The following is a 15,030-nucleotide window of genomic DNA, read 5'->3' as shown; positions in this document are numbered from 1 at the left end:
GTCTACAAACCTCTGTAGCCAGACTCATCTTCCACCTCCCACACAGAGCTCATATCACACAACACCTAAGAGAGCTCCATTAGGTTCTGATACAAAAATGCCCTAGTTTCAAACTCCTCACACACACATGCAAGGCACTACACAACAAAGACACCAACCTACTGGAACAGTCGCATCTCTTTCCACCGACAACCCAAACCCCGCCACTCTGCACAACCCCTACCTGCACACATTCAATACATACACAGAACCAGATCAGGAAGATTGGCGTTCTCTTACATCGCTCCTAACGTGTAGAACAAGCTCCCATTCCACATCAGAGACTCCTCCTCTCTTTTTCAATTCTGCAAGAAGCTGACATCCAGGCTTTTCAATTAACCAACCTCCCATAAGCAGGGATAGGCACATATCTGCTTAGTGCCTGGATACCCTCATGGATGGCAGAGCATCCACAAATACACATAACATAACAAAGAATAGTGCTGACTTGTCTTTAAATGCACCTTATACATCCCTACAAACACAAAGAAAGTCTTTCGAACTAAGCACTGATAAAAATATGACCGTATACACACAAAATGTCGTGCTGACCATTCATGAACAACACGGATGAACTGTTGCAAGGGACATGGGTTCACTAATTACTTAAAAATGTATTTTTGTGAGTAGGTTTCCATTTTTACAAATGGTGCTTATATATTTCTGTTCTAAAACAGGTCTCTGTTTTGCCTCAAGTATATATATAGACTTTATTTGCAAAACCCAGGATGGGACATTCCTGAACAAATATATATTCACCAGTCGGCCTCATCAGCATCTATTTGCAAGTGACCGGGTTAATCTTCAGTGCTTTTTCATGGTTCTGCTTGCCAATAATATACCCTTTCAGATTCAAAGCCTACAAATGAGGCAACAGAACTGTCATTAACATTTCGGTATGGTCATTCAGGTTTAACTGCCTGCCCTCCCAAATCTCCAATCAACCTACCAAATATCATGCAGTGCCTTGTAAGAATTCAAATGAAATCCGTGGGGGAAACCCTTGTTTTTCAGGAAAGCAGGTTTTATTCCCAGAGACTTCATGCAAGTATGCAGACTAGCCCTTTCAGGTTTCCTCTTTTAGGAAAAGATTTAAGTTGAGGTACAAAACTTTGATTTGCTTATTAATGCTTAGGTATTCGATGAACAACAAAAAAGAATAGAAACTGTATTTCCCGTTACCTTTTTAAAAAATTTATCAGCATTTTAAAAGGAAAACGCGTGCACTGTATGAAACTGCTTAATCCAAGCTGAAATAGGAACGTGATTTACTCAAGACTGCTTGTGTCACTGAACACTACTCAGGTGTCATGTCCTCCAGGAAAGGACATTGTTATATAAGTAGGTGAGCGGTCTAGCTGACCCAGACAGAAGTGAGATGCCAGGAACTTCCTGGGTGGAGACAGGAAGTACTAGTTTTCCCTCTCACTACATTGAGGGAAGCAGAGAGAATAGGACGTGTGGAGAGTAGCTCCACATCAGTAGGCCATGTATAAAAGCTGAGAAATTAATATAGATGAGTTAATAGCCTGATGCCAGGTGCTGTCTTTTATGCGGAGTGTTATGCTTGCCAGTGCTGTGAAGAGAAACCAATCCAGAACAGGACATCAGGCTCTTAAGATTTAGGTTTTTTACTACTCTGGTAATTCACAAGTTGCTGTATCACACTATGGAATATTTTAATAGTCTCCAGTATCCCTTGTATACTGTAAAAGAAGCCAGATGAGGAACTGAATCTCATTAAGTTCTTTCTTTTGCTGCAGTTATGTTATTGTGATGGGCTATTTGTCACTGATCTACAACGTTGATATTTTGCAGACTCAAAAGCCTCTCTTTTTTGTCAATAGGCTCTTCTCACTTTCATCTTCTATCTAAAATTCTGTTCCTGAAGCATGTAGCAGAGAAATAAGTTACCCACCTTCAGTAACACTCTTTCGCAAGGATAATCTATCTGACCGCAGAGCCCCACCTTGTGAATGCCTGGGTGGCAGACTGGATCCGAAGATTGTTTTCTTAGTAATTCCCTAACATGCCGCTAGGTGGCATTGAGAAGCTTCACATCAGGTCCGTCCCACCCTAGAAGTGATATATAATCAAAACCTCTGCACAGGACATCCGTTTCTTTCTGATATCTGTCTGAGCTGTGGGACGCGGAGCCCTAGTAATCAGATTGTGTCAGTGGGCTGATCTCTAATTTACATTTTTTAGTATCAGTCAAATTAGTCCATCCCACAAAACTTGGAGGGAGGGTCGAGGAGGAATCTGGGGATAGATAGAGTATGCACCAGAAAGAGAATTACTAAAGATAAGTAACTTGTTCTTCTGATGGACACTTCTTACCACAAATTCCTCATCTGGTGAATACATACCAGAATAGTACCTCGCTAGCTAATGGATCTGTGGATGTTTAAGACCAAGAAATTGTGCAGGAATGAACAGGAAAAGTGCCCTTCTTACCCTACCTGGTAATCCAGTAGTACTTTTTGAACGTGTGAACTGATGCCCATGTCACAGTTTTGCAGATGTCCAAGATTCATGGTAGCAGCTTTGGTCAAAATAACCCAGAGGCCTTCCTGAAGCTGTTTCTTAGCCAGACCATAGAAGATCTTTATACAAAGAACAATCCATCTGGAGATAGTCTATTTCTGCACTGAGCTTCCCTTTATTGCCGCTGAGAAACCCACAAAGAGATGATCATCCACCCAGTGATATTTAGTTTAACAAACATAGAAACTCAGAGCTCTCTTCGGTCTGGGCCATGGAGTCTTGCTCTCCTTCCTTGGATAGATGAGGAAGAGCGAAGAATCTCAGCAGGGATAGACTGCTCAATGCGGAAAGGCATTACAGCCTTTGGGAGGAATGCTTCCCTGGTCTCGCACTAACTTGTCCCGAAAGATGGTAATGTATGGTTGCTGGACAGAAAGTGCTGGCAACTTACTCATGCGACGCCCTGACATGAGTGCAATGAGAAGCACTGTTTTAAATGTGAGCAGGTTCTGAGGACAGTTGTGCCTCTGCCGAATGAGGTTCAAATCAAGTGTGAGAACCAGATTGAGGTTCAGCTGGTGCATCAAAAAGGGTTTTGGCTGGAACATATGGATCAGCCAACCAAGCCCTCATGTCTGAGTGGTTTCAAGTCGTTGCTGTTTGTTCAAGACGGGGCACGATTCACAGCTCTAGAGAGGAGTCTGAAGGCAGTGCCTGTCTTTCGAAGTGCCTGGTAGTGGGTCACAAAGGAGTTAGACTCATCCAATTCTTGGCCTCTGCTGAGAGCACAGAGCAATAAAGTATATTTGTCAATCGGAATTACCATTTTAGGTGAAAGTGCGTACAATTGGTACACAAATACTGATGTCAAAATATTTGCACCAAAGGAAAAGAAATGCAGTGTCTCTGTGTATGTGTGTGTAAGAGAGGGGATGGGGGAGAGGAGGGGATAAAAGAAACAATGCAGAAGGAGAAATGAAAAAAAAGGCAGAAGGTGAAGAGTGAGGGATGCAAATGAAGACTTCAGAGGATGATGTGAGGAGAAAAGAGTGTAAGTAACTAGCACAGTGGAAAGAGATGCGAAGGGAAGAATGCTCATTTATATGATATTGAGTACAAATCTGTGCTAATAAGCACTGGCAAAGTCAAATGGTCTGTCATGTTTTATGTGTTTTTTCCTGTGATATTTTTGGGCTCACTAACACCAGAGGCATTCAAATACTGATTGGGTGCACACCTGGAAAGCTTACGTTTCAGGCCACGTCCATAGTACATTACATTACATTAACTCCTCTCTTATAAAATATTTCAAATTACCTATATTTGGTCACAACCAGTGCAGAGACCCCATCCATCTTTTTCATCACATGTAAAGCAGTAGCTCAATTGTAATGGCTTGTTTAAAAAAAGTACTACTTTGGCCTCTATTTTGCTGCACACTCATCAGCTATCAAACTATCTGTCAGTAGGCCCAAGAGATAGGTCAGTGAGATGAGCGTTCATCACTTGATCTGACTGGTTATTGGCAGGTTATTCTTTTACCCTAGCTAATGCCAACAATTAACCATGGGACATTGACCAATACATGTTTTGCGAAAGGATGCCAAGGGTGAATGGGGGCCCCTTTTTTTTTAGGGTGCCCAGGCCTATTTTTTATCCCAATTCGACCCTGCTCTTCTTCCTCTGTGTGCTGCTGGCTTCACCCCTGTTTTGTCATCCCAAGAGCTTCTCATTAGTGCAGCTGAGATGGGTATTTTTAAGGGGGTGCATAGAAAGGAACGACTGTCTATATTGAAGGCTGTCTCGCCTTCAATGCAAACCTCTTTTGGTTTCTTTGACTATGAACGCTGGCGAGACAGCCTTCATTATAGTCCTTCCTCGCTTTCTGGCCACAGACACTAAAGACGGGCTATAAAGACGAATCTATTGCCAATCAACCTTTATTTGACACAGAAACAAAAAGACGAATGTATCAAATGCATGGAGCCCTCACTGTAAAAAGCATTTTGTTTCTCTTTTTGAGTTTATTGTTTGCATTTTTAAAGTGTTAGCACACTAAATCAAGGCCTATTGGCTGTGTCAATGATAGTTACTTAATGACGTGGAGCTGCAACAGAGGGATGAGAGGCTGGGTGTGTCCTATTGTGTGTGCGCGCGCGTGTGTGTCTGTGTGTGCGTGTGTGCGTGCGCGCACGGGCGTGTGTGTGTGTCTGTGTGTGTGCGTGTACGCACGTGCGTGTGTGTCAGACACTGTAGACAAGAGTTCTGAATGCCCAACATACCTGTTGCGACGGCGCGGACAAGCACGTAGTTCAGTCTTATAACAGGGAAAACAAGCTGTTTAGATTTGGATGGATCCAGAGCTGGTTTTTTGTGACACTTGAGCATAAGCTTGTCATCCTGTCTCTGCAGCAGCACTAACAGATCTTCCAGTAGCAGCACATGCACATCTAAAGATGGAGAGACAATATAGACACAAAGACAAAAGAATAGTTTGCAATCAGATCTGAGTTTATAAAAGAGCAAACCTGGAAAGATACAGATATGTACATTTACCTTGCTTGGCTATTTCCATAGCACACACAGCAATCAATCATCTCTTTATATTAAATGAATAGGTGTGCATTCAACTGCAGATGTTCACTTTGCAGAGAAAGAGTGACAGGAAAACAAATCACTCATCAATGTGAGAGGTAGGTGCAGGATGGGCAGGATGAAGAATGGGTGTTCACTTTGAGAGAGAAAAGCCAGTTTCTTCATGCAGGAAGCTGGCTCTGTATACACTAGACCAAAGTAAGGTATAGTGTGCACAGAGTCCAGTGGATCCCCAAAGGTAGGCAGAGGTTGAAGTAGGGAGTACCATACTCTCAATTTGTGGTAGCGTGTGCGAGCAGTAAGGCCTTATCAGAGGGTAGTGCTAAGCATTTATTGTACAACTCAGAGAAGAGATGATTTCACACACTCAAGGACTGAACTCGGACCAAATTGGTTTGTTTAAATATATTATTTAGTTATATTTATTTTCTAGAACCAAGCCAGGCCTGGTACAGGTAAGTATAAGTATACTTTGGAAGCATATGCAGTTTAAATACAGTTTGAATGCAGTGAATTAGTTATTGTAGAATTACTTTATATCTGCAGATAGTCAGGTTTACTTTGCAATTACTTTTCTTACACAGGCAGGTATCTCTAGATGCAAGGCTGGTGCACTTCCTGAGGGAAAGAAAAATGAGACAATACATTTTGCAAAGTTATTACAGATTTGCAGTACTAATCATGAGCCACATTTAGTCCTGAGAAGGCAGAACTGGGTTTACGGGTCTGTAGGTAAGTTACAGTCAAATGGGCACTCGAGTCACACTGCCAGCGGCACAGGGGCAGCGGGTTGCAGGGACCACATGTTAGCCAAGGGCTAAGCACAGTTGTGGGCTTTTAGACTGCAGCAAGCAAGCCACCAGATTGGGAACAAAAGCTTCTGGGGTCGAGGTCAGTGCTGAATGGCCAACACAAGAACTACACCATCAGCAGCACAGGAGTGGCTGGGTTTAGGATGCAGTCTTGGCTGAGGCTGCAGACTAAGTCGCGGTTCCCTCGGAGTCGGTCAGCTGCTGTTGAGGAGAATGGGGGCTTTGGGAGTCATCGTACGGTAACTGCAAGCATTTGGAGATGGAGTTGGTCAGACGGTCACAGTTGCTCTTTCTGGTCCACTTCGGTTATGGAGTCGGTCAAGGTGTCGCCTTTGGTCGCGGTTGAGGGGACCTTCAGTTGTTGGATGCAGGTTTGATTTACGAGATTGTTGAGGTTCAGGGGTTACTAGGATCCAGGCTAGGATAGCTCGGAGGAGCTCCTTAGGGTGTTGATTCACTTGGACACGGGGCGCCGGGAGCAGAGTGGTGGAGACTCACAGAGTTGGCCGGAGTCAGAGTTGGTTACTTTTGAGCAAGTCGATGCTCATGGGAGACAAAGTCCTTTTTAGACACAAAGGCAGGGCAGATTCTCAGAGTTTTCGAGGACTGCTGGCTGCAGGACACACAGAGGTTCTGTTGGAGGATTCTGAGGTCGGGAGAGACCGGTATGGCTGGGGTCAAGTCAGTTGGTGTGCTCCTCTTCTCCTCTCTGCACAGCTGTTCGGTCCTTCTTTTCGGCTCTGATCTGTGGAGGCAAGGTTCAGGGTTTCCCCTAAATACCAAATTTAGGGAGTTACAGGTAAGTACAGGTTAGGACCAATTGGTCCCTTTTTTGGGGTGGCTACACCTCCTATTATGCCACCTTCCAGTGGGAGGGGGAATAAGCCTCTCTCTGGTTGGCTAGGTCTTCCATCTGCAAGATGGCAGGGACTGAGAGTTGTGCTTCACCTCACCTCCCCCACCTAAGGGGTGGGGTTGGCCTAGGTGGGCACACCTCTCTTCTTAACTTTGTTTTCGCACTGATTCTCCCGCCCAAGGTTTGGGTTAGCACCAGTTGGGGCAACTTGCTCGGAGCAGCAAATGGCTGGGGTAGCTCACATAGGCGGCAGGCCTTTGAAGCTTCCCCATTATGGACCCTGCCCATCCTGGGGGAGGAGGCTTGGCACCTTGTCCCAGGATGTGCTTTGTTTCAGGACCCAGAGAGCAGCAGGCTCTCGACCCAGGGGTCCAGAAACATGTATGGTGGCGGCAGCTGGGGAGCAGCCACTCAGCCAGGACACTAGAGTTAGGTTGTTTTTCAGGAGGCATCTCAAAGATGCTCTCTGAGTGCATTTTTCATTAAAGCCCACACTGGCATCAGAGTGGGTCTAATATGCTGAGACATTTGATACCAAATTTCCCGGTTTTCGGTAAAACCATTATGATGCTGTGGCATTCGTAATAACAAACTCCCAGACCATATACTCTTTATGGCAATACTGCACTTACAATGTCCAAGAATTGACTTAGCCTCTGTAGGGGTACTGGTCTCATGTACCGGTACCCTCACCACTGGTATAGTGCACTCAGCTAGAAGGGTGACTTATCTAGGCCAGGGCAGTGGGTTGTAGGCATGGCACACAGGGATGTGTGCCATGTCGACTCTTCACTTTGTTCTGCTCCAAAACACGCAGCCTGCAAGGGGAGTGTGTGTTTGTGAAGGTACAGGATCGCTAACGGTGGCACAATAAATGCTGCAGCCCTTTGAGGCCTTCCCTGGTCACAGTGCCCTTGGTACCTATGGTACCTCTTACAAGGGACTTACATGTGGCCAGAGAGGTGCCAATTGGGTTTTGCAACATTACAGGTTTAGGGAAAGAACATTGGCCCTGGGTACCTGGTTGGCAGGAGCCCGGGGCACACTTAGTCAAAATACATCAACATTTAGGCAAAAAGTGGGGGCAACCATGCAAAAAGGGGCACTTTCCTATACTTCCTAGTTATCAATATTTGAGATTGTGTGCAAAGAGACCATTTACACACATGTTCTGGGTAAAAGAAAATAGCCAAGATACTGTATAAATGGAAGATGACTTGCAACATTTATTGTCAGGGTTAACTGAAAAAGTGACCTTGATCTTTGTACCTGAAGACATTTTGGTCTCTCTCAGTTTGTGATCTTTTCCACATTTCTCTTAGCTTTGATTAGCTTGTACAGTTTCTTTCAACTGGTAGGAGGGGGTGAGGTTGTGTAGGATCTCCTTCAGATATCACATCTTACCACTTCTTCCTCAGTATTAGTGCAACATGCACAAGCCCATTTAGACTTTCCACTGACATCCACATGGTTTCGTTTATGATTTGCTTCAGTTTGTCACTGTAAAATCCTAGTTCAGAACTAACAAATGAATTGAACTGCCCATATAAAATGTTTTTGGTGTCCATGAATGAAAGACAACCATCAGGAAACCTTAAGAGAAACAGTAGCTCACTTCAACATCTCAAAATCCAGTAATGGATCAAAGTTAAAAAAAATGACTCCTAGATTCCTGTTTTCAACAAAGCCTTTGATAACAGTGACCACCAAATTTATTGAATGGGAGACCTGGTGTATGAGAGAAGGGAACTGTGTCCAAGAGGTGTATAGTGTTTCCTCTCTGTCAAACTTAATATGTCTGTGAATCAAAAGTTTGTGAAAGAACCAAAATTGTTGCTCATGGATAGATTTAGTGGGGAGCATTGTAGCATATGTGCCATCAATGTTTTTGTGAAGACTGCTAGTCAGTAATTGTTGTTAGCAGTTCACGGGGCTGAGGTCTGATGAATGAGCGTATAATCCATAAGCAACATAGGTGACTTGAGCACTAGCATTGCTGTAAAGAGGAGCAAGGCCCTTTTTTAGCCAGACTGGAGAGAAACTGAAGGCATATAAAGAGTCTCTCTCTACAGTCTTCATGGAAGGGAGGCATTTTGAATGTTAGCAGCCTTCATCCGAGTATTCTTTCAGAAGAAGGGAAAAAGAGAACTCATCTTGGGGTACTTTAGTATTGAAGTATTCTTTACATTAATATTTCTATATAACCAATTTTCATTTGTGTTTGTAACACTAAGAAACTGGAAAATATAAGAATGCAGTGGTTTGAAGGGCAGTCCTATCATTATGGTGATCAGACTAATGCAGGTGGTACACTAGGGGGGCTGATACATTTAAGGCCCTTCACAAAGGCTTTTAGAATAGGGATCTTGAATAGAACATGTTCCATATTCTGCATTTATGCAGCAATAGCTTCTAGGTGCAAGGCGGCAAAGAGGTCTATATCTGAGGTACCACCATCGCCAAACATACGTGAGTAGGGCTGGTGGGTGGAGTTCCCACTCATGGTCTTGTTGCTGCATCCTGCTGAGCAAGTCTGCAAAGTCGCCATCCACTGCCAGAGGAACTCTGCCGGGAGACACACAAGGTGGAAATTGCCCAGTGCCAAATACTCTGAGCTAGTGCTGATAGTTGAGGAGAGTGTGTTTCACCTTGTATTTGCATGTAAAACAAGGCAGTCATGTTATCAGTTCACAAAAGCACCACCTCGCCCTAAATGTCCGGTACAAAAGCTTTGAGGGCTAGATGTATGGAGAAAAGCTCAAGATGTTTTATATGAAGAGCATGATGAGGTAGGCACAGATTATAGATTGTCATGTTGTTCAAATATGCTTACGAACTGTCGAGAGATGAGGCTGTGGTAATGGTCAACTGTGGTACCTGGTCTGCGAAGGGCCTGCCACACAATAGATTGTTATTGTTACACTATTGCAGAGATAAATGGCTGCTGGCCCTTATCAACACTAGATCCTCCCAGTGACTCTCTGGTTATGGCCGTTGTTCCAGGAGGCATCAATATTTGAACTGTGAAAGGACAGAGTGGCTGAACAAGAGGCAGTAGCTGTTGGAATGCAGTCACCCTTTGCTCGCTTGTGTGGGCTTTAACCGAGACTGCATTTAGGATTGACTAAAGAAAGTATTAGACCTGAAGTGGTTGTAGGTGGGACTTGGTAGCATAGACTGTAACACCTACTTGGTGAAGCAGGAAGATTGCACCTTGGGTGATGACTCAGCAGTCTTGTCTGCTTGCAGTCTTGATCAACCAGTCATCAAAGAAGAGGAATAAGTGAGTCCACTCCCTTCTGAGTTGAGCAGCTACCACAGCAAGACATTTGGTGAAGACTCTTGGGGCTGTGGTGACTCCAAAGGGGCACCACTTTGAACTAGTAGCTCTGACCATTTACCATGAAGCAGAGGTAGCATTGATGGGCCGGAGGGATGGGGGGTGAAAGTAGGCACCCTTTAGGTCTAGTGGGGTCATAAAGTGCCCTGGCTAAAGCAGGGGGATTACATACTATAGGATGATCATATGGAAATGTTCTGAGAGGATGTATCTGCTGAGAGGCCTAAGCTCAAAGACGCCTGAGGAAGTTGTTGTTTTGGGGCATGAGAAAGTACAGGGATTAAAAACCCTTGCTCGATGTTGAGGGGCATTGACTCTATGGTCTGTTTGAGTAGAGCAAAGTGTGCTGGATTGATGGCGTATGTGTGTAAGGAGAGATGTTTGGTAGGGTTGACTGAGCTCAGGGCAGTAGCAGTACTCAATGATGGATAGAACTCACTAGTCTGTGGTCCCCAAAGGGGTAGAAATCTCTAAAGCTTCCTCCCAACAGGTGTAGTGGGATTGGGAGTGGTAAGGGGGATATTCACGCAAGTCAATGCCTGAAGATAGAGGCTCTCCTGGAGGGTGGAGCTCTGCCTCAACCTTTTGAGTTGTTACTCCTGAAGGTGCCCGTGCATAATTCCTAACTCCCTGTTTGCAGTAAGCCTGCTGCTGGTGTTGATGTGACAGTGTGGAATCAGTAGAAGTTGCCTTGGACCTACTCATTGTCTGTTGCAGAAAGGAGCTTTAGCTGAAGGAACCTGAAGGGCACCCATGGCCTTAGCAAGGCCAGTGTCCTTCTTCATCTTTTCCAACATCTCACCAACCTAGGGACCGAAAAGGTGCTCGCCTGTGAAGGGCAGCTTAATGAGATGTTGTTAAATTTCCTACTTTTGAAACCTGAGACATGCACCCAAGAGTGGCAATGGAGGATCACTGAGGTGTTCAGCTCACTGTCAGCTTTATCAGCCGAAGCTAATGCACACCAAATGGTAGCGCTGGATATGACCTTCACATCCTCAACAGTCTCTGCTCCCCTCTTCCAGTACTGGTCGAGGAGATGTTGGAGTAAGGCCACAACCTCTTCCCATTGGGCTCTGTCATAGTAAGTCAGGAGGCCTGCCAAATTGGCAACAGGGACACTGTCATGGTCAGGATCCCCCAGTGGGTCCACCCCGTAGTCCTCCCAAGCATCGTCCATAGGGTGAAGGTAGAGTGGCACACCAAAGTCCTCTGCTGGAGAGTCAGCAGTAGAGGTACCTGTGTCTGAATAGGACTCAAGTGACCACTAAGAAGAAGTCATAAGAAGTGAGGCAGGTCAGGTGAAGGTGGTGAAGTCAGTGGTAGAAGTGGAGGTGATGAAGGAGGTGGAGGAGAGGTAAGGGAAGTGTCCTTAGGCCTCTTAGGAGGCACCTTTTGGAGAGAAGTGTCTGGGCTTGGGGTATTCTTAAAGCAGAGTCTTCACTCATTGTATAAAGTTTTCCCAGTGGCAGAGATCTTGCCTGTGCAGGAGTGAATAATGATCCGACATTGCCTTTCAACATGCTTCCTTTGAAACTTGAGGATGGGCCTCTACTCTGAAGCAGCTGTCTCTGCAATGGGACGGCACAACACGGGTCCTGGGAACGTCAATAAAATGAGTGAACATGATGGTGTAAAAAATAATCTAATAAGGGTTAAGTGCCCATATGCGTTCACTACCAGAAGAGATGTTGCAGAAACCAAATGACTCAAAAAACTTCTTTGAAGAAAAAAAAGTTGCAATAGTCCAACCCCAACACTAGAAGGCAGGTGTACGCTGAGCATGTAAGTCTACTGATACTACATTTACGCACACACACAAATAAATGTATATTTATATATTATTACTTTTTTCACTGGAAAAAAAAAAGGGTTAAAGTGATGTTATAGTCCGGGATTGTAATAGGTTAATCTACATTAAAAAAAAATCAGAAATTCACAAAACAAAACAAGGTTAAAGAAATGTAATAGAGGTCTGTTAAAAGTAGGTGTGGGAGGTGAACTCTACTCCGCTGGTGGAATTTGCGGAGTTTTTTCCACTCTGTGCTCTGCTTGGAGCGTGGGGTTTGGCAAACGCTCTGAAACCACCAGCAGAGTGGAGTTTACCAGTACGCTCACCATGAGAAAGAAAAAATCAGTCACAAACTTGACTCTGATGATGCACTAGAACACTAACCAGCAATATTGGTAGAAGAAGAAATACAATAGAATGTACTGCTGTAGGGCCAAGACTCTGCCAGACAGCCACGGGTGCCAGAGGAAGGTCCCAGCATCCTAACCCCGGAACCAACAAGTTGCTTGCTCAATCAGCACTCAGTTCCCGTTGAGCCAAGCCAATGCTGGAAGATAAGAGGGGTAGAACTTCCACTTTGCGAAGTTTGCTTTCTCCCTGGGTTGGCTGCAAGCCCCACCTTTTGTATTTTCCTGCACCACCAAAAAAATGCAGGATCTGCCACCTCTGCTCCGACTGCGGCTTGATGCGGACTGCTATGCTGAGCCCCTCTAGCAGCAGCCATGGCCTGGTGCTCAGCCTGCCGCAATGTGCACAGTATGACCGGTATGTCCATACCATCCCAGTGAGGGAGGGCAGCCCAGACTGTGCAACCGGCTCTCGTTTCTCCCACAGCTCCAGAGAAGCCAGTGAAGCACAAGGAAATGGTAGCACTGGCGGAGGAGAGCAGTGGCGGCAGTGGCAGCTCCGAGTATCTGTAGCATGGTATTGGTGATGTGCAGGTGAGAGAGGTACAGGCCCTGCACCTTCTCCTGGTCCCCTTGTGTACCCTGGCCACGCTTGCTTATGTTGTGATATGTGCAGGGGGGACCGTTCTGTACATTTTGATGTGGTGTGGCAGACAAGAGTTGGCTGAGCAATACTCTGTCCATTCCCAGAACTCATCCGAATTTAGCTGAGTTTCTCTGCAACTTTGCAGAATTCTGCGGAGTGAAACTCTGCAAACTCCATCCAGCCCTAGTTTGCACATACTGTTTTAAAAAACAAAGCCAATGAAATTCTCCAGCAACTCATGACATAAAGCAACTATAGGTCCAGCCATCCACAGTGTTGTTATTATTCCTGTCATTCAGGTGTTGCAGTGATGCTGTTTTGCCCCGCACTTTCTTTTCACTTTTTTTGTAGGATGTAGGACTGAGTCCCCGACTTCTAAATTGACGGTCACCCCATCTTAGTAGATGTGGTGGCAGCCAATCAGATCCTATCTAAAGATCTGTTGGGTGTGCTGATCCTGAGCAGCGTGAAATATACAATGTTTTTTAACCTTAATTTTTCAAACTAAGGAACAGATTTACACCAAATCACAAAAAGCACACCTTCTGGGCCACGAATTAGGTTTCTGCCAAATTTCGGGCCATTACGTTTAGTCGTTTTGACTGCAGCTGTTTCTAATTTTCCTATGGAAAAATGAATGGAGAAAACTTATGTTGGGAGCTCCCGCCCTTTCCTCAGCCTGACTTGATGGGTCACCCTATAATTTTCCAGAAAGGAGCTGAGGTGGAAAAACATGTTTTTTGAAACGTTTTGTCAATATTCGTCAAACAGCACCCAAGCTATATTCACAACAAAAATAGCTTTTTGTTTGGAAACGGGGCCTAAGCCAGATGGTAAATTACAGTGGTCTGCTAGTTGGGAAGTGTGCATACCAACAGTTTTGTCCTTTGTTATCTTCCATTTTAGGGGTCCCTCATGGATCATTCGCCTCGCGGTTAAATCGAGGTTCTATTGTAGAAAAAATGGACATTAATCAATTTTATGCACTGATATTGAAAAATAAGCTACAAAATCAGTCAAGTGCCCAAAGAAGCCAGAAAATGTTTACCTTAAACTGTGCGGCCACGGGGTCATTTTTGTTCTTTTTTAGGTCAGTGGTGTCAAGCTGCGTCTGATACATCTTAATGTGGCGTCGATTCTTGACTCTCTTGACTCTATCTTTCACGAACATCAAAATCTCATGACATCGGTCCCTACATTGGACCAGTTTGTCTTCCTCTGAGCTGCCACCTGCAGGACAAAGCAGGACATCTTGGGTGTTTTCCAGCACTTAAAAGCATTAGGTTTGGCAGAAGCACTGAAGTCAGGAAACAAACAAGTTCCATCAAGGACTTCTCAGGACCATTAGAGAAACAACCAAGAAAGAATCAGAGATTACATCCAACACACATTTACACCATGCATGCTTTGTGCACAAACTGAATTACAGGTTTTCTAGGCAGGCAGCTACAAACATACACATTAACTTCATTCTGAAAAACTTGTGAATACAGTGCAATGTGGAAATTGTATAGCTCAACTATGTTCTGTGCCTTGATAGGGGGCTGTGTGAAAATTCTCAAGCCTAGACATAACCATGTCAAAATTAACATAATGCACACCAAGAGCAGACTACAATATTTAAATAAGAGTCAGTAAGATGTTCTTACCAAGCTACATCACTTCTCTTTACCCTTCAAACAATCTAAAATAACAGCCTAGTTATTTACACTTTCGGCCAGCCCATGACTGCTCTTTACATTTCACTAAGTTTTACTGATGTAAAAGTGTCTGCTCTCTGTAATATTTTATGACCGTCATAACTCTAGAAGCTATTTCACACTCCATTCCCCTTCAGAAAACTGAGTACAAGACTCTAACCAATGATCCACAAAGCCATCCTGTGAAAATCATGTACAATTGTCCTGGGGGTCTACAAGGTAAGCTTGAGTAGATATTCTATGTATGTAGACTGTTCTCAGCAAGAATGGATAAGACTAAGCTAGCACATGTTTCTTGGTGAGTATTCTTAAGGTGGACAAGACTTCGAAATTGCGTACATTTTGATCCTGATGGACTCCTCCTTAAGATTCTTAAAAAAACATTAAGACACTTAAGATTTTATTTAAGGTGTGTA

The 15,030-nt window shown here is 44.4% G+C and overlaps 1 protein-coding gene across 1 annotated transcript in view; it reads right to left on the bottom strand.

Annotated features, from left to right (window-relative positions):
* The window catches only part of LOC146772866 (rho guanine nucleotide exchange factor 11-like), a 224,146-nt gene that overhangs the window by 82,288 nt on the left and 126,828 nt on the right, over positions 1-15,030 (bottom strand). Inside the window, exons 8-10 of the mRNA XM_085637040.1 lie at positions 13,963-14,144; positions 13,787-13,862; positions 4,809-4,976 (exon numbers count right to left, since the gene is read on the bottom strand). Of these exons, the coding sequence (XP_085493166.1) occupies positions 4,809-4,976; positions 13,787-13,862; positions 13,963-14,144 (426 nt within the window). The remainder of the gene's footprint in view (positions 1-4,808; positions 4,977-13,786; positions 13,863-13,962; positions 14,145-15,030) is intronic.

This window comes from Triturus cristatus, chromosome 12 (assembly GCF_964204655.1).
Source record: "Triturus cristatus chromosome 12, aTriCri1.1, whole genome shotgun sequence".
NCBI classification, from domain to species: Eukaryota; Metazoa; Chordata; class Amphibia; order Caudata; family Salamandridae; genus Triturus; species Triturus cristatus.
This window is presented reverse-complemented; position numbering and strand designations above follow the sequence as displayed.